The 25,109-nt window shown below is 42.8% G+C and overlaps 1 protein-coding gene across 4 annotated transcripts in view; it reads left to right on the top strand.

Moving 5' to 3' along the window:
• vsig8b (V-set and immunoglobulin domain containing 8b) overlaps nt 1–25,109 on the top strand; it is a 57,582-nt gene that overhangs the window by 6,618 nt on the left and 25,855 nt on the right. For all 4 annotated transcript variants that reach the window (XM_060931744.1, XM_060931746.1, XM_060931742.1 and 1 more), the window contains exons 6-7: nt 813–935; nt 3,482–3,620. In XM_060931744.1, the coding sequence (XP_060787727.1) occupies nt 813–935; nt 3,482–3,620 (262 nt within the window). The remainder of the gene's footprint in view (nt 1–812; nt 936–3,481; nt 3,621–25,109) is intronic.

Raw genomic sequence — 25,109 nt, 5'->3', positions numbered from 1 at the left:
CCACAGTTGAAGCTGCTCTGTACAGAGGAATGGGCTAAAATTCCTCCAAGCCAGTGTGCAGGAGTGATCAACAGTTACCGCAAACGTTTAGTTGCAGTTATTGCTGCACAAGGGGGTCACACCAGATACTGAAAGCAAAGGTTCACATACTTTTGCCACTCACAGATATGTAATATTGGACCATTTTCCTCAATAAATAAATGACCAAGTATAATATTTTTGCCTCATTTGTTTAACTGGGTTCTCTTTATCTACTTTTAGGACTTGTGCGAAAATCTGATGATGTTTTAGGTCATATTTATGCAGAAATATAGAAAATTCTAAAGGGTTCACAAACTTTCAAGCACCACTGTATACATATATATATTTTTTTACAGTATATATATATATATATATATATATATATATATATATATATATATATATATATATATATTATTTATTTATTTATTTATTTATTTATCTGCACTGGCCTGCTTTTTCTTCAGAGTAAATTCAGTTCAATTCAATCACCTGCATGATATTTTCATGCACACTCATTACTTATTTCTTATAACTTTGGATTATCCCTTTTCTTAATTGTATATTGTAAAATTAAGCAAATGTTTCCTATGCCATTGCATGTTCAAAAATACAAGTCATATAACAGAATCTTTACTTGAATATTTTAATGAAATAACTTTTTACTCTCATTTATGAATTCTCAATTAAATTTTTATTTGTTTAGGTCTTTTAACAATTGACTGTCATGAAGGAGCTTTACAGCAATACAAAATTATTTGAATGATTCTTGATTTTTTTTTCTTTTAAAGACCCTCAGACTGGAGAACTGCTGATATACAACCATTCACAAAGCTCCACAGGCAACTATGTGTGTATGGTCAGCAATGACGTAGGGATGGAGCAGTGCAAATACACACTGAAAGCATATAATTGTAAGTCTGGGTGGAGCAGTAATTATGTCTGGAATTTTGGGTGTGTCAGTGGTTGTGTGACAAAGTAAAAGAATTTAACGTTAATCTAAAGAACAATTATTCTGGAACATATTCAACCTAATAGAGGATTTTTTGTGCATTATGTAACTTTTCAGAAATATTTAAATTTGAATTAATTTAGAAAATATGGTTAATAAATATTTCTTATGAAATGCTCCAAGTCAGCTCTAATGTAAAATGATCATTGTATATACAGTAGGAAATACAAAATGTTTACATTTTGTTTATACAGTGCCATGAAAGTGTTTGCCCTTCTAATTTCCTCTATTTTGCATATTTGTTACACTAAATGTTTTCAGATCTTCATACAAAATGTAATATCTCATCTCATTATCTCTAGCCGCTTTATCCTTCTACAGGGTCGCAGGCAAGCTGGAGCCTATCCCAGCTGACTATGGGCGAAAGGCGGGGTACACCCTGGACAAGTCGCCAGGTCATCACAGGGCTGACAAAATGTAATATATGGTAGAGAATATGAAACACACAAAAACAGTTTTAAGTGATTTATTCACTGATGGAAAAACATTATACAACACCTGTTTCATCCATGTGAAAAAAAAAACCTTATAACTGGTTGTGCCACTTTTAACAATCTCATCTCATCTCATTATCTCTAGCCGCTTTATCCTGTTCTACAGGGTCACAGGCAAGCTGGAGCCTATCCCAGCTGACTATGGGCGAAAGGCGGGGTACACCCTGGACAAGTCGCCAGGTCATCACAGGGCTGACAAAATGTAATATATGATAGAGAATATGAAACACACAAAAACAGTTTTAAGTGATTTATTCACTGATGGAAAAACATTATACAACACCTGTTTCATCCATGTGAAAAAAAAACCTTATAACTGGTTGTGCCACTTTTAACAATCTCATCTCATCTCATCTCATTATCTCTAGCCGCTTTATCCTGTTCTACAGGGTCACAGGCAAGCTGGAGCCTATCCCAGCTGACTATGGGCGAAAGGCAGGGTACACCCTGGACAAGTCGCCAGGTCATCACAGGACTGACACATTGACACAGACAACCATTCACATTCACACCTACGGTCAATTTAGAGTCACCAGTTAACCTAACCTGCATGTCTTTGGACTGTGGGAGAAACCGGAGCACCCGGAGGAAACCCACGCGGACACGGGGAGAACATGCAAACTCTGCACAGAAAGGCCCTCGCCGGCCACAGAGCTCAAACCCGGACCTTCTTGCTGTGAGGCGACAGCACTAACCACTACACCACTGTGCCGCCCCACTTTTAACAATAATAACTGCAAATAATTGCTTCTAATAATTGGCTATCAGTCTGGTGGAAGTTTGTTCCACTCTTCTTTGCAGCATTGCTTTAATTCAGCCACAATGGAGGGCTTTCTAGCATGAACTGCCCGTTAAAGGTCCTGCCACAGCATCTTTGTGGGATGCAATATTTAGGCCATTCTAAAACCTTAATCTTGTTTCTTTTCAACCATTCAAAGGTGTACTTGCACTTCAGATTGTTGTCTTTCTACATAATCCAAGCTTCGAGTCACAGAGTGAACATTCTGGACATTCATCTTCAGTATTTTCTGGTGGAATTCATGGTTCCTTCAGTTATGGCATATAGCCCATGTCCTGAAGCAGCACAGCATCCCCATAACATCTTGTTTTTATTGTGGAATATGGTGTTAACTTTATGCCGGATGTAATGGTACCAGTGTCTACAAAAAGGTCCATTTATGACTCATCACTGCACATAAAATTATCCAAAAAGAACTGAGGATGATCAACATGGTTTTTTGCTTTTTTTTTGGGCAAATGTGAGCTGAGTCATTCCTTTTTGTAAGCAGTAGTTTTCCCTTTGCAGATCATGGGTACCATTTTTAACCAATCTCTTTCTAATGAAGAAATCATGAACACTGACCTTATTATTGTTCTTCTGGGTTCTTCTATTTCTTGTTCTACAAATCATTGAGGAATTCATGGAGGAATTTTAGTAGGTTTTGTCCACTTGGAGATACTAGCTCTCACTGTGGTTTGCTGGAGTCCCAGAGCTTTAGAAATAACCCTTTTCATTTATTTCAATACATGTCTTTCTAGTCTGGAATTTCATTTGATTGTGGCATAGTGCACGACTTTTTAAGACCTTTCAGCCTGCTTCACATTGTGGGAAAGGTTCTATTTAAGTGATGTTTAGTTTCACCACGGCTGACAGCAATCAAGCCTGGTTGTATCTAGTCTAATTGTAAGTGAGGAATTACTTTTTTCCTTAATTAAATTATCATTTGAAAAAGTGTATTTTCTGTTTTCTCAGGTTATCTTTCTCAGAAATCAGGAGAGAGCAAATGCTTTTCATGGCACTGTAATTGATCTCAGTGTGTGTGTGTGTATGTATATATATACATATGTATGTATATATGTATATATATGTATATATATATACATATATATACATATATAATATATGTATATATATTAGGTTTTTTTAATATAATATTTGTATCTTCCATCACAGCAACCAGTAAGGCAGGAGTAATTGCAGGAGCTGTGATAGGTGCATTACTGCTTTTGCTCCTCCTCCTATTGTTAGTCTGGCTTCTTGTATGCTGCTGCCAGAAGCAACACTATATAAAGGAAACTGCCAATGAAATCAAGTAAGGAATATATTTCTCTTTATGACATACAGTATATTATTTTCTAGTGTACTATTATCCTTTAAATGTCAGTTATTCCAAGTCTGAGACACACTTAAATACTCCTAAAAGGTAGAAAAAGCTTGTTTGGTTGTTTTTTGTTCCCAAGATGTCCCAGTAACAGTTCAGTCTTGATAAGGACTTCAAAAAGTAAAAGATTTATTTTCTAATAACCATTCAGTAAAGCCTGCCTTGAAAAAAATAATGAATAGTTATTGAATAATGAATAGTTTCTTCCTATGATGACTAATAAGGTTAAGACACTTGAAGATGGAGCTTGGTCCACTCCTCCATGCAGAAATCATGAGAAATACAGAGATTGCATAGCATTGCTTTTGTGTTTCTGCAATACAGGTAGTCGTCGAGGGCGGCACGGTGGTGTAGTGGTTAGCACTGTCGCCTCACAGCAAGAAGGTCCTGGGTTCGAGCCCCGGGGCTGGTGAGGGCCTTTCTGTGTGGAGTTTGCATGTTCTCCCCGTGTCCGCGTGGGTTTCCTCCGGGTGCTCCGGTTTCCCCCACAGTCCAAAGACATGCAGGTTAGGTTAACTGGTGACTCTAAATTGACCATAGGTGTGAATGGTTGTCTGTGTCTATGTGTCAGCCCTGTGATGACCTGGCGACTTGTCCAGGGTGTACCCCGCCTTTCGCCCGTAGTCAGCTGGGATAGGCTCCAGCTTGCCTGCGACCCTGTAGAAGGATAAAGCGGCTAGAGATGATGAGATGAGATGAGGTAGTCGTCGACTTACGACTGAGTTTGGTTACGACTGACTGGTCGTAAACCGATCTGGTCGTAAGTCGGCCTATGTTAAATGAACATATATTGTGATGTGTAATCTCATCTCATTATCTGTAGCCGCTTTATCCTGTTCTACAGGGTTGCAGGCAAGCTGGAGCCTATCCCAGCTGACTACGGGTGAAAGGCGGGGTACACCCTGGACAAGTCGCCAGGTCATCACAGGACTGACACATAGACACAGACAACCATTCACACTCACATTCACACCTACGGTCAATTTAGAGTCACCAGTTAACCTAACCTGCATGTCTTTGGACTGTGGGGGAAACCGGAGCACCTGGAGGAAACCCACGTGGACACGGGGAGAACATGCAAACTCCGCACAGAAAGGCCCTCGCCGGCCACGGGGCTCGAACCCGGACCTTCTTGCTGTGAGGCGACAGCGCTAACCACTACACCACCGTGCCACCCGTGATGTGTAATCATATTGTAATCATCTTAAAGTCTTATTTTATCAACATTTTCTTATTTCATTACCTTGGCTCATTATTTGGTTTAAGTCAAACACTGCATACTACACTGCGTACAGTACAATTCATTTAATACGTGCAAAACAAAAAATACGAAATACAGGTGTGAAAAATAGAAAACATTTTAGTTTGAAACATACCAAAATACAAATGTAAAACATAGCAAAATACAAAATTTAGTGACCGCTGGCATCACTGGTGCTTGGCTGTGGGTCGTCTACGTGATCATCAGCTGTTGCAGCGCTCGGGCTGGCGGGAGCATTTGCTCGTTTCATAAACCAGGAGCTGGGTCGGAAACTGTATGACAGAGTGTGCGAGGGAGCGTGAGAGAGACTGCGCATGTGCCTGGAGCTGGGGCGGAAACTGTATGATGGAGTGCATGAGGGAGCGCGAGAGAGACTGCGCATGTGCCTGGAGCTGGGGCGGAAACTGTTGTACGCGGCAAGAGGCGCTGCCGGGAGCTGGGGCGGAAACTGTCGTACGCTCAGCTAGGAAACACTTGACAGCCATAACCAGACGGTCATAAAGTCGATTGGTCGTAAGTCACATAGGTCATAAGTCGACGACTACCTGTATTATGGTTAGAGCCATTTATGACTAAGTCCAAGGTTTTGGATAAAATAGCAGTCCTTAATGGAATTCATGATGACACTCTTCTGGACACAGCTGAAGCTTAAATGACCCCTCCCATATAATGTGTATCCTTCAGCATGTCTCAAACATGCTGATGACCAAAACATATAGTTCCAACTGTAGTTTCAGTGTCATTCAGGTTGTGCATTTTTTAGGTTGTGCTCAGGAGAGGCTCCTTTCAGGCAACTCTTCAAAACAGATAGAGGTGGAGTCTAATCGCTGACTTTGAAACATAGATGATAATAATAATAATAATAATAATAATAATAATTTCAATTTATATAGCGCCTTTCTCACACCCTAGGTCGCTTTACAATGGGGGGGGGGGGGGGGGGGGGAGTCCACCAAAAGAGGGTCAGGATGTAATTCCAATGGCATAGCTAGCACAGTTCCACCAGGTGCATGAAGATAAATCCCACACCACCTGCACAGCCACCGTGATGCCACCGGGCAACATCACTGGGAACACTGCGCCATGGTTCCACAAAGCAATCACAGAAGCATCGCCACACAGAGCACTGGTATGTCCCAAACCACCTGCACAGCCACTGCGATGCCACCAGGCAACATCACTCAGAGTACCGCACCAAGCACAAATGCACCGCCGCACAGAGTGCTGGACAACCCCGATGTTAAAAAGAGCAACAAGCTCACTGCAGTCCATAGTGAGGCGCACAGGTATCACCCACTGTGCATCAAGGCCTGAAGGGAACCGACGCCAAAACTGGGTCTGGACCTACACCACAACCGGCAGACAAAACACTCAAACAAAAAACAAACATTAAATTACACAAACACACAAAAAAAAAAGAAAAACAAAGGGGGGGAAAAAAGAAAAATGAAAAGCTCTGATGAGAAGCGGCAGCCAAGTGTGCACAGCATACTCTCAACCAGAGATAGATAGATGGATATATAGATAGATAATTCAACAGTGCAAAATGATTGTGCAGTGGCATTAAATGATAATAGATGCAAAAACAATTAACCTCTATAAAGTAACTGCACTATGCATAAACATGGTATACTAAAGAATTGAAATACATGTGGAGACATGCAGATAATTGATTCAGTAGATCAGGGATGGGGAGCTTTGGAGGTGGTGGGGGTCAACACATTTTTTCTACTTAACACCAGAATTACAAATCTGCACTTTCATATAAGTACTACCATTTCTACAGTTTCCCAATTACTGTGGGTAATTCACTTGTCCATTAGACTCTGGGTGATATCCGGACATTAGGCTTACGCTGCACAAACCTGAAAACTGAATTTGAGGAAAAAATTCCTTAATACTAGTGAAATTATCTTGCTGCATGTACAGATAATTTTACTTCACAAGACAGCTTGGAATAAGTTGGTTACAATCTAGAACTAGTTTTAATAATCTCAGAGTTGGTGTCTTGTTTTCTTCTACACTGCAAAAATGATCTCTTAAGTTAGAATATCTTGAATATAGTTGAAACAATCTAGCATTTCCTATTCGAAGAGTACAAGACACCAACTCTGAGATTATTAAAACTAGTTCTAGATTGTAACCAACTTATTCCAAGCTGTCTTGTCAAGTAAAATTATCTGTCCATGCAGCAAAATAATTTCATTAGTATTAAGGAAATTTCTCCTCAAATTCAGTTGTCAGTTTTTTGCAGTGTACTGAAACTCCCGGCTTATCCACAAACTTAGACCATAGTCAAGACATGAACTGTGAACAATCATCACTGACAGTATCCTCTGGGACAACAAAATAATGAAACACATGGATAAAAATGAGTTTGGCTGTTTCAAAGGCTGTGGGGAGACCTGGTAGAGAAAGAAGTCTTCAAGACTCTGGAAAAACAATCAGTGATGACCATGATTACTGTATTGTCTTGTGAAAAAAGAACATCTGTGTTGAAGACAATGGGTATATGAGACCAGGGATGCTGAAATGTGGGAAGTGGGATGAGTTTAACCATTGGGAACACACAAGGAACCTTAGACTGTGCACACACTGAGCAAAAGGAGATATATTGGTTGATGTCCATTTGCATGTTGGGCCACCAGTAATATGTTTTTAACAACTGGTATGTGTGTTGACTGCCAGGATGCCCAGTAGCACGAATAGTGTCAAGTGAAGTCAAGTTTATTTGTATAGAACATTCAACAACAGACATTGTTGCAAAGCAGCTTTAGAGAAAATTAAAGACTTTAAACATATGAGCTAATTTTATCCCTAATAAATTTATTTATCCCTGATGAGCAAGCCTATGGCAACTGTGGCAAGGAAAAATTCCCTCAGATGACATGAGGAAGAAACCGTGAGAGGAACCAGACTCAAAAGAGAACAAATCCTCTTTTGGGTGATAACAGCTAGCATGATTATAGGACACAGTTATGGAAGAAAGTTCTTTATATAGTCAAAAAATACAATTATGTAACCAGGAAATTCATTATAGTTGAAATTATCTACTGTTCAAGAAGAATAAGCTTTTATTTGTCACAAATACACTCAAGCACAGACTTAAACACACAGTGAAATTTAACCTCCACATTTAACCCATCTGAAGCAGTGAATACACATGCACACACAAGTGAGCAATGAGCACACACACATACCCAGAGCATCTATCCATCCATCCATTATCCATAGCCACTTATCCTGTGCAGGGTCATGGGCAAGCTGGAGCCTTATCCCAGCTGAATATGGGTAAGAGGTTGGGTACACCCTGGACAAGTTGCTAGGTCATCACAGGGCATACCCAGAGCAGTGGGCAGCTATTCTACAGCACCCAGGGAGCAGTTGGGGGTTAGGTGCCTTGTTCAAGGGCACTTCAGCCCAACTTCAGGTCATGGCTATCCCATGTTAACTTAACCACATGTCTTTGAACTGTGGGGGGACTGGAGCACCCACAGGAAACCTATGCAGACATTGGGAGAACATGCAAACTCCACACAGACAGGCCCCCATCGGCCGCTGGACTCAAACCCAGGACCTTCTTGCTGTGAGGTGACAGTGCTAACCACTACACCACCGTGCCACCCGTTGATGGATTGATGGAGACTTGACTGCAAAACTGTTCATGCCAACTGTAGTCCCAAAGTTATCATGTCAGTTGTAGTCCTCAGCTATCATAGCGAAATTATAAGTGTCCAGAGCTATATTTCCAAGTGCATCTTTTGACTGTCCATATGGGGCACAGGAGCAATGTGATGAGATTCCAGCCAGACGTAGGGCATCAGGATGGATCAGGCAGGTCCAAAGAGCAGAAGAGGTCGGCATCACTGTTGTCTCAGGATCAACATGTAACTCAATAGAGAAAAACAGAGAGGGAGAGAGAGAAAACACAGGTTGTTAGGTTTGCCTGGTGTTGCCTAATGGTTAAGAACAGTGTACATTTTGTGCTGAGTGCAAGCTGGGCCTCTGGCAAGACAAATTATGACAACATAACTAAAAGGGAGAGCCAGAAGGTAACACAGACATGAGGGAGCTCTGGGACATAAAGCAGCCAGCCACTCCACCGTCAACAAACCCAAGTGAATGTGTGAAAGTGGGAGGGGTGACAGCATCCATACATCCCAGTTTGCCAAAAAACTCTATGCCTGAGGATCCTCCAGATCTACTCCTTTACCTAATAAAAAGCTATTAACAAAAGGCTTGACAAAAAAAGATATGTTTTCAGCTGAGACTTAAACATTGAGACTGTGTCTGAGTCATGAGCACTACTTGGAAGGCTATTCCATAACTGTGGAGCTTTATAAGAAAAGGCTCTGCCACCTATGTATCCTTTACTATATGAGGTACCAACAGATAGCCTGCACCTTTTGATCCAAGTAAGCATGGTGGCTCATAAAAGACCAGAAATTTGTTCAGGTACTGTGGTGCAAGACCATTCACTGCTTTAAATGTCAATAATTGTATTTTATAATCAATTCGAAATTTGATTGGGAGCCGATGCAATGTGGATAAGATAGGGGTGATGTGGTCAAAGCTTATAGTTCTAGTAAGGACTCTTGCTTCTGCATTTTTAACTAACTAGAGCTTGTTTGTACACTTATTGGAACATCTAGATAGTAAGACATTACAATAATTCAATCTAGAGGTAACAAAAGCATGAAGTAGTTTTTCTGCATCATGTAGTGACATTATATTTCTTATCTTATGAGTCAAGATGGCAGCCTGGACAGACGCAGTGGCTTTGGCCTTTCAGTTATACTACAGTGTTTTGGGTTTTTTTATGTGTTATGTTTACTTGTTCAGTATGCTTAAAGGAACAGTCCACCATACTTCCATAATGAAATATGCTCTTATCTGAATTGAGACGAGCTGCTCCGTACCTCTCCGAGCTTTGTGCGACCTCCCAGTCAGTCAGACGCAGTCAGATGCGCTGTCACTCCTGTTAGCAATGTTGCTAGGCTCAGTATGGCCAATGGTATTTTTTGGGGCTGTAGTTAGATGCGACCAAACTCTTCCGCGTTTTTCCTGTTTACATAGGTTTATATGACCAGTGATATGAAACAAGTTCAGTTACACAAATTGAAACGTGGCGATTTTCTATGCTATGGAAAGTCCGCACTATAATGACAGGCGTACTAACACCTTCTGCGCGCTTCGGCAGCGCATTGATATCTGAGCTCCGTATCAATGCGCTGCCGAAGTGCGCAGAAGGTGTTAGTACACCTGTCATTATAGTGCGGACTTTCCATAGCCTAGAAAATCACTACGTTTCAATTTGTGTAACTGAACTTGTTTCATATCACTGGTCATATAAACCTATGTAAACAGGAAAAACGCGGAAGAGTTTGGTCTCGCATCTAACTACAGCCCCAAAAAATACCATTGGCCATACTGAGCCTAGCTACATTGCTAACAGGAGTGACAGCGCGTCTGACTGCGTCTGACTGACTGGGAGGTCGCGCAAAGCTCGGAGAGGTACGGAGCAGCTCGTCTCAATTCAGATAAGAGCATATTTCATTATGGAAGTATGGTGGACTGTTCCTTTAAGCATTTGGCAGACATCTATATTATGGACGAGCCGAACTGCTTAAAATTGGAGATCTATGTAAGGGTTACACCTCAAAGGCGGTACTCTATCTCACTGGCAATTCTGTATACTGAAAAGCCCAGCGAAATAACAATCATCCCACCCATGAGGTGTCGGAGGCAGGGTAAGGAAAGGAAGCAAAAGAAAGCGAGGTAAAAGAGCTAGCATATGAGCTAGGCTACGGGCTAACCCACACAGACCATCCCTGCTGAGTCTCTTCCTCACCAACTCCCGGTCACTCATCCAGCGCTCGAAACTAACGGTGTCCCGACGTCCCGGGGACCATAAAAAATGTCATCGGGACACAAAATTATCATATCTGGGACAATCCCGGGACAATGGAAAAAAATAGATCTAGAGACGATAATTCCCCCGGGGGAAATCGTGAGAGTGATGCAGTGCGCGTAGCAGTCACAGTTGCCGGAGCTGAGCTGGACTGTATTTTTGTCTCTCTCTGCTCAGCGCGCGGGTGGGGGAGGAGCACACAAAAAGGGCAGCTTTCCGTCAGAGCGCTCCCTCCAAACAACGGGGGTTTACACGAAAACAGAAGGAGATATTCACAAAATTATTTCACATTGAGTGCCACAAGGGTCTCCTGAACACACTGATGTACTTTTTTTGTCTGTAGTGTAAAAATTGAGGTCACTAGAGCGCGTTAAAAACGAGTGACTTTTCTGATTTAACAGTCAAAGCGCAGCCACGTTTATAATGGCAGTCTATGGGGCTGCGCGCCTGCCCTCTCCTCACTTTCAGGCTTCTCATTCAAAAACTGCAAGTCCTATCGCTCAGGGAGACACATTGTGTGAATCAGGACAAGTGTGGCTACTACTTTTGAGAAAATTATGTGTGTAGAGTGAAAATTGGGGCTGAAAACACAGTTTAAATGAGAAAGTTTGAGCTATTTTTCCAAGCTCTCTACACTGTAACTTAACGAGCTCCACTGGTGTGTAACGCAACAGACACCCATTATAAAGCCGGAATTTCTCCAGGAACCCACATGGTGTTTGAGCTGGGTCTGAACCAAAAGTATAGAACCTAGCAAAAAGTTGAATGCCAGATCCACAGAGGAGAAGTTTCTCTACGTTTTAAAGTTTGAATCATGTCTCTAGGTGAAAGCATGCCAGAGCAGCGGATGTTTGAAAATGTGTGTAGTTTTTCAAATAATTCCATAGAAATGAATGGGAAATTTATCTAGGTCAAAGAAAATGAAATTAAGCACTGTAAATAATGTAAATGATTTCTATGACTAAAGGTTACAATAAAAAAAAAGTGCATTACATTGCTTTGTTTGCACTTATGATATGACACTTATCCAAAGTGACTTTACGGTTTTTTACAGTGTTACAGTCCCTGTAGCAACGTTGGGGGGTAGGTGCTTTGCTCAAGGGCATTTCATCCATTGATGGTATGGCTGATGGCTTTCAAAACATCTCTGAATGGGGCAACAGGTATATTACATAAAAATGGATAACGGTAATGGTGAAAATGATAAGTTGGCCTTATATATGCCAACAGATATTCAAGGTATAAGTAGATGAAATGAACATAAAAGGGGTCTTATTTTCAACTAAAGTGTACTGCAGATGTAGTGAGTTGAAACATTTTCTGAATGAGCTAGTTGGCCCCTTTAAATAAACGGGTATCTATTCATACAGTGAGATCGCCAAAGTTTAATAAACTGAAAATGCAATAACTGTAATTTTGAAGTAGATGATGTATAGTACATGTCACTTGTGTTTTGTGACTTATTGTAAAAATGATATAAAGGGTTCAAAATCGCATAGTTACAAATATAATAGTAACTTCATATGATAATATTAACCACTGGTTATTTCAGAGAGGAAAAAAATGGGGACACTATTGCTTCCATTCGGGACAATACAACACAGAATTCGGGACCACTGGGGGACACAAAGAAAAAAAGTTAATTTCGAGCCCTGCACTCATCAACAAGATGGATGAAATATGACTAAGGATTACTGATCACAGCATGGATAGCTGTGTGGTGATAATCACAGAAACTTGGCTGGATAGCATGATCCCCAATGCAGCTATTGAGCTAGCAGGCCGCTCTGTTTACCGAGCAGACAGAACTGATGATTCTGGTAAGAGCAAAGGTGGAGGGATGTGCATATACATTAATAATGATTGGTGTACATTGACTGACATTATTAGATCACATTGATTCCCTGACTTTGAATATCTGGCTTTGAAATGCAAACCTTTTAACATGCCAAGAGAGTTTCCTGCCATCTTAATCATGGCTGTTAGCATTAGCCTGTGGTGGAATGTAAAGTTAGCTCTGGAGGAGCTGCATGATGCCACTAATAGCCAGTTGAATGCACATCCAGAGTGCACTGTGATTGTCACAGGAGATTTTAATCACATGGATTTAAAGACTGTAATGCCCAAACTGCACAATTCCCAACCAGAGACAAGAATATTCTGGATCAGGTTTACACCAGGTAGTGGTTAGCGCTGTCGCCTCACAGCAAGAAGGTCCGGGTTCGAGCCCCATGGCCGACGAGGGCCTTTCTGTGCGGAGTTTGCATGTTCTCCCCATGTCCGCGTGGGTTTCCTCCGGGTGCTCCGGTTTCCCCCACAGTCCAAAGACATGCAGGTTAGGTTAACTGGTGACTCTAAATTGACCGTAGGTGTGAATGTGAGTGTGAATGGTTGTCTGTGTCAATGTGTCAGTCCTGTGATGACCTGGCGACTTGTCCAGGGTGTACCCTGCCTTTCGCCCATAGTCAGCTGGGATAGGTTCCAGCTTGCCTGTGACCCTGTAGAACAGGATAAAGCGGCTAGAGATAATGAGATGAGAGGTTTACACCAGTATTCCAGGAGCTTATAAAGCTGCCCCATCCCCATACCTTGGCCTATCTGACCACATTGCACTGGAAATGATTCCATCTTACAGAACTCCAATCTGCAGAACATGACCAGCTGTTAAAACTGTCCAAATCTGGAGTGAAGAATCCACTTCGTTGCTGCAGGACTGTTTTGAAAATACAGACTGGGAGTTGTTTGCACAGAGTACATATGGGTGCTGTGTGAGACGGCTGCCTCTCCAGTAGCTCTGTAGTTTTTAGCTCTTTAAACCTCTTTTTTGTTACTTTTCTGCTCTTCTTACAAAGACATAGTGTGTTTTACTATATAACATGGATATATTTAACTTTAACATGCAACCAGGAGCCAGTTTTCTCACTTATTCAAGAGAGGAGCTGCTGGCCCTGAAAACAATGGGACGAGCCGGGATACGACACCCCATCCCGGCGGAGTTAAGGAGGAAACCTAGGGGCTGCAAGGCTGGAGCTAAGCTAAAGGCTAGGCTAGCAGACAACCGGTGGTGCTACAAACCATCCATTCCCTCCGTTATCATGGGGAATGTGAACTCACTGCCGAATAAAGTTGACGAGCTATCCGCACTGAACAACCAGCGGATTTACTGGGAGAGCAGCTTATTTATCTTTACAGAGACAGGGCTAACACACCTTGTACCAGATGCTAACGTGGACCTGCGGGGATTCACTGCTGTGAGAGCTGACAGACACACTAACACATGCAGGAAAAGCAAAGGTGGGGGACTCATCATTTATGTTAACAACCGCTGGTGTAACCTGGGACATATCTCCGTGAAGACAGTTTTATGTTGCCCGGACTTGGAGCTTCTAGCCGTTAGCCTGCGGCCATATTATCTGCCGAGGGAGTTCAGTCATGTGATCACCATCTGTGTTTACATCCCTCCGAGGGCAGACGCAGCCACTGCATGTGAAAAGATTCACTCTGTCACAGCAAGGCTGCAGACACCGCACTCTGAGGCATTTATCATCATTTCTGGGGAATTTAATCACGCTACTTTGGACTCTACTTTGGCTGCTTTTTACCAGGCTGTGGATTGTCCAACAAGGAACAACAGGACAATTGACTTGCTGTATGCTAATGTGAGAGATGCATACAGAGTCACACCCCTCCCCCCACTAGGGAAGTCTGACCACAGCTTGGTTCTTCTACAGCCAAAGTGCACCCCCCTGGTTCAAAGGCAGCCTGCAACAACTAGCTCCATCAGGAGGTGGTCCACTGAAATGGAAGATGCCCTCAGGGACTGTTATGACATCACGGACTGGGATGTGCTGCTTAGCCCACACTGTTGCCCCTTTTCCACCAAAGCAGTTCCAGGGCTGGTTCGGGGCCAGTGCTTAGTTTGGAACCGGGTTTTCTGTTTCCACTGACAAAGAACTGGCTCTGGGGTCAGAAAAACCGGTTCCAGGCTAGCACCAACTCTCTGCTGGGCCAGAGGAAAGAACCACTTACATCAGCATGGGGGGTGGAGTTGTTAAGACCAACAACAATAACAAGTCCGCGAAAGATCACCATTTTTAAGCGATGAGAAGCAGCAGCTGTACAAACGCGAAGTCATCCATTATTATTATTATTGTTGTTGTTGCTGCTGCTGCTGCTTCTTCCGTGTTGTTTTTGCTTTGATATTCGTGCCAAGGTTTATGCAAATGTAGCGACATAAGTGATGTATACAGCGACGTAATGACGTATACAACGATGTAACTGACGTATACAGTGACATAATGACGTGTCTTCCCTTAGCACCGCGAGCTATGGAAAAGCAAACTGGTTCTCAGCTGGCTTGCAAGTTGAACGAGTTGTGAACCAGCACCAGCACTGGCCCCGAACCAGCCCTGGAACTGATTTGGTGGAAAAGGGGTATGTGAGGACATAGAGGGGCTGACACACTGTCTGACAGATTACCTTAACTTCTGTGCAGACGTGGTCTCCCCCACTAAGACTGTACAGAGTTACCCTTATAACAAGCCATGGGTAACACAAGAAGTCAAAGCTGTCCTCAACAGGAAGAAGGCTGCCTTCAGGAGCAGGGATAGGGAGGCAATGAAAGCAGCACAGCAGGAAGTAAAACACTGCGTGAGGGAAGCTAAGGACAGCTACAGGAGAAAGGTGGAGCAGAAGCTGAAGGAGGACAGCATGAGGGAGGTCTGGGAAGGTGTGAAAACCATCACAGGCCACAATACAAAGACCAGAGTCATTGAGGGGACATTGGAGAGGGCGAATGAGTTGAATGACTTTTTCAATCGGTTCAACCAGCCCACGTCCCCCCCCCATCCTCTCCCTCACTGCAGCCATCTCTCCTTCTTCCCTCAACACACCTCTCCCCAGTCATCACAGCAGCCCCCTCCTCCCCCTCATCCCCCACCTCAACACAGACTCCTCCATGCATTACTGCAGACCAGGTCAGAGGTCAACTGAGAAAGCTTCACCCCAGAAAAGCAGCAGGCCCAGACAAGTGCGTCCCCGACTACTGAAGACCTGTGCTGCTGAACTGGGTGAACCACTCCAACGCATCTTCAACCTTAGCCTGCAGCTGGGGAGAGTGCCCACCCTCTGGAAGACATCATGTATCGTTCCAGTTCCCAAAAAGAATTGGCCCAGCGAGCTGAATGACTTCCGACCGGTGGCACTCACTTCACATCTGATGAAGACGTTGGAGCGGCTCTTCCTCAGCCTCCTCAGACCCCAGGTACAACATGCCCAGGACTGTCTGCAGTTTGCCTACCGGGCAGGTGTCGGTGTGGAAGACGCTATCCTCTACCTGCTACACCGAGCCGACTTATATCTGGATAAGGGAAATGGCACAGTGAGGATCCTCTTCTTGGACTTCTCAAGTGCCTTCAACACCATCCAGCCCCTATTGCTTCAGGACAAACTGAACAGGATGTGAGTGGACCCCTGCCTGGTCACCTGGATCTCCAGCTACCTCACTGACAGGCCGCAGTATGTCAGGCTGAAGGACATCACATCTGACACTGTGATTAGCAGCACCGGAGCACCCCAGGGCACGGTGCTGGCCCCTCTTCTCTTCACCCTGTACACCGCGGACTTCTGCTACAACTCAGAGCTGTGTCACATTCAGAAGTTTGCTGATGACACAGCCATCGTTGGGTGTATCAGTGACGACAGAGAGGAGGAGTATAGGAGCCTGGTGAGGGACTTTGCTGTGTGGTGCAACAGGAACCATCTGCAGCTCAACACCTCAAAGACCAAGGAGCTGGTCATTGACTTTGGGAGGTCCAGACCAAGGTCACGACCAGTTCTGATCGAGGGAGTCAAGGTGGAGGCTGTGGATTCCTACAAGTACCTTGGGCTGTGGCTGGACAGCAAGCTGGACTGGACTTGCAACACCAAACACTTATACAGGAAGGGACAGAGCAGGCTATACTTCCTTAGGAGGCTGCGGTCCTTTAACATCTGCAGGAAACTCCTGGGCATGTTCTATCAGTCTGTGGTTGCCAGTGTCCTGTTTTACACCGTGGTGTGCTGGGGGGGGCAGCACATCCAAGAAGGACACATCCAGGCTGGACAAACTGATCAGGCGGGCCGGCTCTGTGGTCGGCATGAAGCTGGACTCTCTGGTGACGGTGGCAGAGAAGAGGTCTATGGACAAACTATTGAACATCATGGACGATGCCAGTCACCCTCTGCACACCGTCATCAGCAACCAGAGGAGCCTGTTCAGTGACAGAATGCTCCTTCCCAAGTGCAGGACAAACAGACTTAAAAACTCCTTTGTCCCTCATGCCATCAGACTGTACAACTCCTCTCTGGGGGGAGGAGGGGTAACAGGAGGACAGAGGATGGGAAGGAGCAGTAGCCTAGCCTAGCAATAAGCAATACCGGACAATGTGCAATATAAAGTGCAATATCTCTCCTGCCGCCACCCCCCTTCTCTTTTTTTCTCTTTTTTTCTCTCTCTCTCTTCCACCCCTTCCCCCCTTCCTCTCTTCCCCATATCTTATTTTTTATATTTGCATATGTAAATACTTAATTTATTTTAGTTTATCTAGAAGTTTTCTCTATTTCTTTTCTCTGTTTATCTGTAATGATGCTGCTGGAATCTTAATTTCCCTGAGGGAACCCGTCCAAAGGGATCAATAAAGTTTTATCTAATCTAATCTATGTAATCTACAGACTTGGAGGAATACAGCTCATCTGTTTTAGCTTACATAAGCCTTCTGCACAGACACTGTGTTTACCACCAAGACCATCAAGGTGTTTCCAAACCAAAAGCCCTGGTTTGACAGGAATGTATGGTCTCTACTCAGGGGACAGGACAAACTGTGTCCTTAGCCCAGCCCTTTTCACTCTATTCACATATGACTGCACACCCATCCACTCCTCTAACACTATAGAGGGTTCCCGCATGATGTCACCGCGCCGCGAGGTTTCGGTAGTCGCCATATTGGACGACCAAGTACACATCTATGCAAGTACATACATACATAAAACAAACTACACCTGAAATGTAGCCAGGGCCGGTTCTGCCCTAATCTGGACCCGGGTGCAACATCGCGCAACCCCCCCCCCCCCCCCCCCCCAAAAAAACAAAAACAAAAACACACCAGTCTAAATCAGGACAACCAGTGTTCGAACTACGGTGGTACTCAGGGGATCCGAGATCCCCTGAAACAGACATGAGATCCCTTGAAAACATGATTTGGGAAATGTTGGGGGGTCTCTAAAATATTGGCAAAATGATGTTTATTGGGGCGGCACGGTGGTGTAGTGGTTAGCGCTGTCGCCTCACAGCAAGAAGGTCCTGGGTTCGAGCCCCGGGGCCGGCGAGGGCCTTTCTGTGCGGAGTTTGCATGTTCTCCCCGTGTCCGCGTGGGTTTCCTCCGGGTGCTCCGGTTTCCCCCACAGTCCAAAGACATGCAGGTTAGGTTAACTGGTGACTCTAAATTGACCGTAGGTGTGAATGTGAGTGTGAATGGTTGTCTGTGTCTATGTGTCAGCCCTGTGATGACCTGGCGACTTGTCCAGGGTGTACCCCGCCTTTCGCCCGTAGTCAGCTGGGATAGGCTCCAGCTTGCCTGCGACCCTGTAGAAGGATAAAGCGGCTAGAGATAATGTGATGTGATGATGTTTATTGACATAGCAATCGTGTGTAACGGGAAGCATTTGCATATCCGAAGTGTTGTGTTTACATCAAAGATAAAATAAACCGATATGACAACGACTGCTGCTGCCAGGTTGGTTGTTGAGTAGCCTGACTGTTTTTTTTGTTCTTGCGTGTGGTATCATTGTTGACACGAGGTTGTTTTTTGAACATGCCAATGTGGACACGATTTCCCCTGATGAGTTATGACTTCAGACGCGATGTGTGTGTGGAGGTGTGGAGTCCGTGTGATATGTGCGTAAGATAGGCTTCTCGTGTTTGGAGATCCGCGCTCCGAGACAAGCGCAAGCACCCCCCCAGGGAAAAAAAGGGACCCCCCGAAAATATCGGCATAGTTCGAACACTGAGGACAACAATCACATAACTATAACTATAAACATTTTATATCAACTATTTTAACTAAATGGGCTATAATAAATAAGCCTGCAGGCAGCCACGGCGGGCTGCCTCAGAAAAGTAACCATTCAATGACACAACTGAAAACCTGCAGCCACGGCGGGCTGCCTCAGAAAAGTAACCATTTGTCCTACCTTAACTCGTTTTGCTTTTTCTGCCTCCTTTTTTGTATTTTCAACCCTGCGTTTATTTTCTTTCCTTTTCTGAAAACCCGATTTGTGTCCAGACATTTTGTTCTGCTACCAACGAACTAACTTGTCAGGTCTCGTCTCTCGAGTCCGCGATGAAGGGCAACAATTGATACATTTTTATAAACAGCCAATAGGGAGGTTGCAACGTTCAGGCTCTCCTTTGCTCACAGACACTCAGCAATGCACTTATTCTCTGTCTCCTGGCAGAAAGCTCCTTGGTTTGCTTGTGTCTCAATCACAGCTGGTATTCTGTAGAAAGACTTCTTTTCACCTTTCCCATCAGCTTTGTTGGAACACCCTAACACAGCACAAAAGTTTACCATTGTAGGTTTATGATGAATCAAGTGCCTCATGGGTTTAAATTCCGCGCGCTGCCGTTATTTCCCCCTAATCACGAGTTTGTTGGTCTTCCAATATGGCGCAGGGTTTGTTTACTTCCAGTTTCCGGTGACGTCAGTGGGAAGGGTCTATAGTGAAGTTCGCTGATGACACCACTGTAGTGGGACTGATATCAGAAAATGAGAAGCCCTACAGAGAGGAGGTTCAGCACCTGATTCAGTGGTGGTCAGACAGTAACCTGGTACTGAACACAACTAAAACAACGGAGGCCGTTGTGGACTTTAGGAGAACCAGGAGAATTACACCTCCTCCCCTCTACATAAATGTTGAAGAGGTGGAGAGGGTCAACAACATCAAATTCCTGGGACTCCACATCACAAAGGATCTGACGTGGACCCTTGACACCTCACACCTGGTGAAGAAAGTTCAGCAGAGGCTTTTCTTCTTGAGAAAGCTTAAAAAAGTCAAACTCCCCTCTCAGCTCTTTGTTAACTTCTACAGGAGCACAATAGAGAGCTTTCTCTGCTACTGTGTCACAGTTTAGTACACCAGCTATACTGCAAAGAACTGGAGAGATTTGGAACGAACAGTTAAAGTGCTAGTCTAACGAAAGTTACATCATAAAATCCCAGGTTTTTTGTGTGTGATATGCTCAAATAGGTTGTAAAGTTCACTGATAAATTAAAAAAATGGTTCAAACAATACATTTTTTACATCTGAATTCTGTTCCAAAAATCACTAAAAGCTTGCCAGCCATTATTTGATTGCAGCAATTTATAGGTCAGCGGCACTGCACATGTGATGCCATATGCATCACTGCCTTCTTTTGTGTCCACACAGACTCTGTATTATTCTCTGCAATGACATGCATTCTTGATACTGATTCTTTTGAAAACGATGACAAACCTCTTCAAATTCATTGTCAAACTTTGGTTGGTTGTCTGAAGACGATTTACAGTGGTGCTTGAAAGTTTGTGAACCCTTTAGAATTTTCTATATTTCTGCATACATATGACCTAAATCATCATCAGATTTTCACACAAGTCCTAAAAGTAGATAAAGAGAATCCAGTGAAACAAATGAGACAAAAATATTATACTTGGTCATTTATTTATTTATTGAGGAAAATGATCCAATATTGCATATCTGTGTGTGGCAAAAGTATGTGAACCTTTGCTTTCAGTATCTGGTGTGACCCTCTTGTGCAGCAATGACTGCAACTAAACGTTTCCGGGAACTGTTGATCAGTCCTGCACACCGGCTTGGAGGAATTTTAGCCCATTCCTCCATACAGAACAGCTTCAACTCTGGGATGTTGGTGGGTTTCCTCATGTGAACTGCTCGCTTCAGGTCCTTACCCAACATTTTGATTGGATTAAGGTCAGGACTTTGACCTGGCCATTCCAAAACATTAACTTTATTCTTCTTTAACCATTCTTTGGTAGAACGACTTGTGTGCTTAGGGTCGTTGTCTTGCTGCATGACCCACATTCTCTTGAGATTCAGTTCATGGCCAGATGTCCTGACATTTTCCTTTAAAATTTGCTGGTATAATTCAGAATTCATTGTTCCATCAATGATGGCAAGCCGTCCTGGCCCAGATGCAGCAAAACAGGCCCAAACCATGATATTACCACCACCATGTTTCACAGCTGGGATAAGGTGGTTCTGCTGGAATGCAGTGTTTTCCTTTCTCCAAACATAACGCTTCTCATTTAAAACAAAAAGTTCTATTTTGGTCTCATCCGTCCACAAAACATTTTTCCAATAGCCTTCTGGCTTGTTCACATGATCTTTAGCAAACTGCAGACGAGCAGCAATATTCTTTTTGGAGAGCAGTGGCTTTCTCCTTGCAACCCTGCCATGCACACCATTGTTGTTCAGTGTTCTTCTGATGGTGGACTCATGAACATTAACATTAGCCAATGTGAGAGAGGGCTTCAGTTCCTCAGAAGTTACCAGAGATGCCTACCCCAAATTTTGAATTTCAGTATTCTTGAAAACATTTTTCAGTATTTTGGAATGACTTTCAGTAACATTAATTTATGCGCATTTCCATTATAAAGAGGTATATATACCAATATGTTTAACATTTAAATTATTAAAAAGAACTGTTTTGTGTGAATTGAATAAACAAAACGCGAGCAGCCATCTCAACTGAATTTCCACTCAACAAATTTCTAGAGCATACAATATATCACATTTTTATAAATACAATAGTGTTCCCTGTTTGTAGACATTACGGTTGACTACCAATCATTGGTATTGAATGTAACTCCTCAAAAGTATTATATTATATTGCCTGGCAAAATGTTCTACCTGTTAATGGATTCTAATAAAATAAAAAAATAATTTCTTATTTCATGCCAAAGAGAGTCCGACATTGTTATCTTAATGTCCCAATATATAAATACTTCAGCATAATGCTTCAGAAGAGACATTGAATAAAATGACATTTATAATTGTATTTAAAACAGTGGAATGATCAATTTTTTGCCACAATCCCAAGAACACTAATCATAAAATTCTGTTTTTGATCATACTACATGTACATTTGTACTTGCAACACTGAAAAGACTTTGAATTAAAGAAGTACAGCCAGTGTTTGATATTTCAGTGAATAAAAATCATACATGTAAAAAGAAACTGAATAAGTTTAACTCACATTTCATGGCATTAATCGGCAAGTTCAACTCCAAGCATAGGTCAACCATCACCGCTTCAGCACGTGTCACATTCCGTGTCTTTTCATCCACAGATTTCGTAAAAAACTGCTGGATACCCCCAGATTTACTTTCCGCCTGACTCGCCATTTCAGCATACTCCATATGTTTTTTTTTGTAGTTGACATGCCGCGTGCAGTCATCGCGACCACCATGAGTGATGTTAATGTCAGTTCTACACAGTTTGCAGTGCGCGTATCCATTGCCCTTTTGACTGGGTGTAATGCACGGCCATTCTACCGTATTGAAAATAGCGCGAACAAATGTGCGGAATCTGCGCATGTCACACACAGCATGTATGGTTGTCATAAAAATAAATAGCCTAGCCGTGAATCGAATGGATTGAAAAAGTCGCTTGGACATTTAAAAACAACTCACTGGAATTTTTTAAGACTTTATAATAATTCCGTACAGAATAACACTGTTTGCCATAACATCGTATTTACGTAACTTTTCCATACAAAATACGGCCAATCCGTACTAGTAGGCATCTCTGAGTTACCCTGGGGTCCTTTATGACCTCACCAACTATTACACGCCTTGCTCTTGGAGTGATTTTTGTTGGTCGACCACTCCTGGGGAGGGTAACAATGGTCTTGAATTTCCTCCATTTGTACACAATCTGACTGTGGATTGGTGGAATCCAAACTCTTTAGAGATGGTTTTGTAACCTTTTCCAGCCTGATGAGCATCAACAACACTTTTTCTGAGGTTCTCAGAAATCTCCTTTGTTCGTGCCATGATACACTTCCACAAACATGTGTTGTGAAGATCAGACTTTGATAGATCCCTGTTCTTTAAATAAAACAGGGTGCCCACTCACACCTGATTGTCATCCCATTGATTGAAAACACCTGACTCTAATTTCACCTTCAAATTAACTGCTAATCCTAGAGGTTCACATACTTTTGCCACTCACAGATATGTAATATTGGATCATTTTCCTCAATAAATAAATGACCAAGTATAATATTTTTGTCTCATTTGTTTAACTGGGTTCTCTTTATCTACTTTTAGGACTTGTGTGAAAATCTGATGATGTTTTAGGTCATATTTATGCAGAAATATAGAAAATTCTAAAGGGTTCACAAACTTTCAAGCACCACTGTAGAACCTATAGCCATGGAGAAAGAGGCAGACGAATACGCAAGCCAAGCTGCTCATGAAGAAGAGCAACAACTGCTCCAGCAGTTTTCTGGAACCCAGGAAGTTAATACCTGGTACAAATCATAGTTTGCTTATTAATTTTTTTAAACTGATTTGGTGTTTGTGGCCCTGTGATGACCTGGCGACTTGTCCAGGGTGTACCCCGCCTTTCGCCCGTAGTCAGCTGGGATAGGCTCCAGCTTGCCTGCGACCCTGTAGAAGGATAAAGCGGCTAGAGATAATGTGATGTGTGTGATGTGATTTGGTGTTCAGCTTTCACAGTTATGATAAAGCAGTGTCTCTTTGTAATTGTCATCTTTGTAACCTCACTTGATAGACCCAAGGCTAAATAATGACAATAAATAAATAGGCACTTTCACTTTCAGTGCTGGAGCCAGCAGGAGCGGATGGTGCATTGTGCCATATGCATTGTACGCAGAAAGCACGCAGTAGTCAGGAATTTGTTCAGGTTCACTTCCAAAACTAAGTTGCTCATAAAACTACAACCTTTTCTGGTTCTAACAGTAACAATTAGGACCATGTAGACCCTTTCTATTTTGTGCCAAAGAAGGAGCTGATATTTGTACAACAGTAGACACCGTTGCTTCAGCTGTTTTGGCTACAGCACATTCAGATGAAATACCTAAAAGAGAAGAGAGTGGTTGTTTAGATGTTTTATTTTGTTTCCAGGTAGTATTTGACGAAAGATGGATATGATGTGTTCCTAGTACCTGAAGATATAGTATTAACTGAACAGCATACAGTTTGCTCATGTTGTAAGAGAATCCATTTCAGAGCCTATAAATACAGGAAAAAACAATGAGTTAGTTCAGAGAGATAACAGGATGGCATGTCCATTCATTTGATATTGAAATCATGTTTTAGATGCAATATAACATTGCACATGTCTCAGTGGACAAAAAAGCAATGACAAGATTCAGAAATACACAGGGAAGTTTATCACAGAGTGATTATAAATTAATCTTGCAAAGGCCTTTTCCTTCATGCCAATTCCATGATTATTGCAGGGACTTTAACTTAAAATTTCAGACAGGTTCAATTCACCTTAAAATCAGATCTCTGTCAAGGGACACCATGAGAATCTCATACGTTTTGGAATTAAAAAAAAAAACTTTTATGGTTGCAGAGATACGGTGATTTTAGTAAAAAGTAAATAATGGTACAGTAATTGCATGCAGACCCCCCCCCCCCCCACACACACACACCTTAACCTTGCAGCACAAAATAGACAGGGTTTACATGGTTCTAATTGGTACTGTTAGAACCAGAAAAGGTTGTAGTTTTATGAACAACTTAGTTTTAAAGGTTAACCCTAACAAATTCCTGCCTGCTGCACACAATGCATATGGCACAACGCGCCACTCAGTTCTACCAGCTCCAGCGCTGAAAGTGCCTAATTACAGCCATTATTTAGTCTTGTACAAAACTTCACAACTGCTATCAGTTAAAAGGATAAAATACGAGGGACAACTAATAAATTCAAGCAACAGACTAAACACAGGCTTGACACTTACTGTGCAGTGAGCTTTTAGGGATGGCGCTTCTGACTTCTGTTTCCAGATCATAGGAACTGCTCTGCGTAACAGACATTGCTCAAATCCTTCTATGTGAATTTGCCTCAGAAATTTAGCTTTTTCAAAATGTACAGTATGGAGCAGACACCAAACCATCCTGTCAGCTTGAGGTTACCTCTCTTTGTCCGTACAAATCGAACCCATTCATTCCATAAGTGC

The sequence above is a fragment of the Neoarius graeffei genome, chromosome 10, assembly GCF_027579695.1.
Source record: "Neoarius graeffei isolate fNeoGra1 chromosome 10, fNeoGra1.pri, whole genome shotgun sequence".
NCBI lineage: Eukaryota > Metazoa > Chordata > Actinopteri > Siluriformes > Ariidae > Neoarius > Neoarius graeffei.
This window is presented reverse-complemented; position numbering and strand designations above follow the sequence as displayed.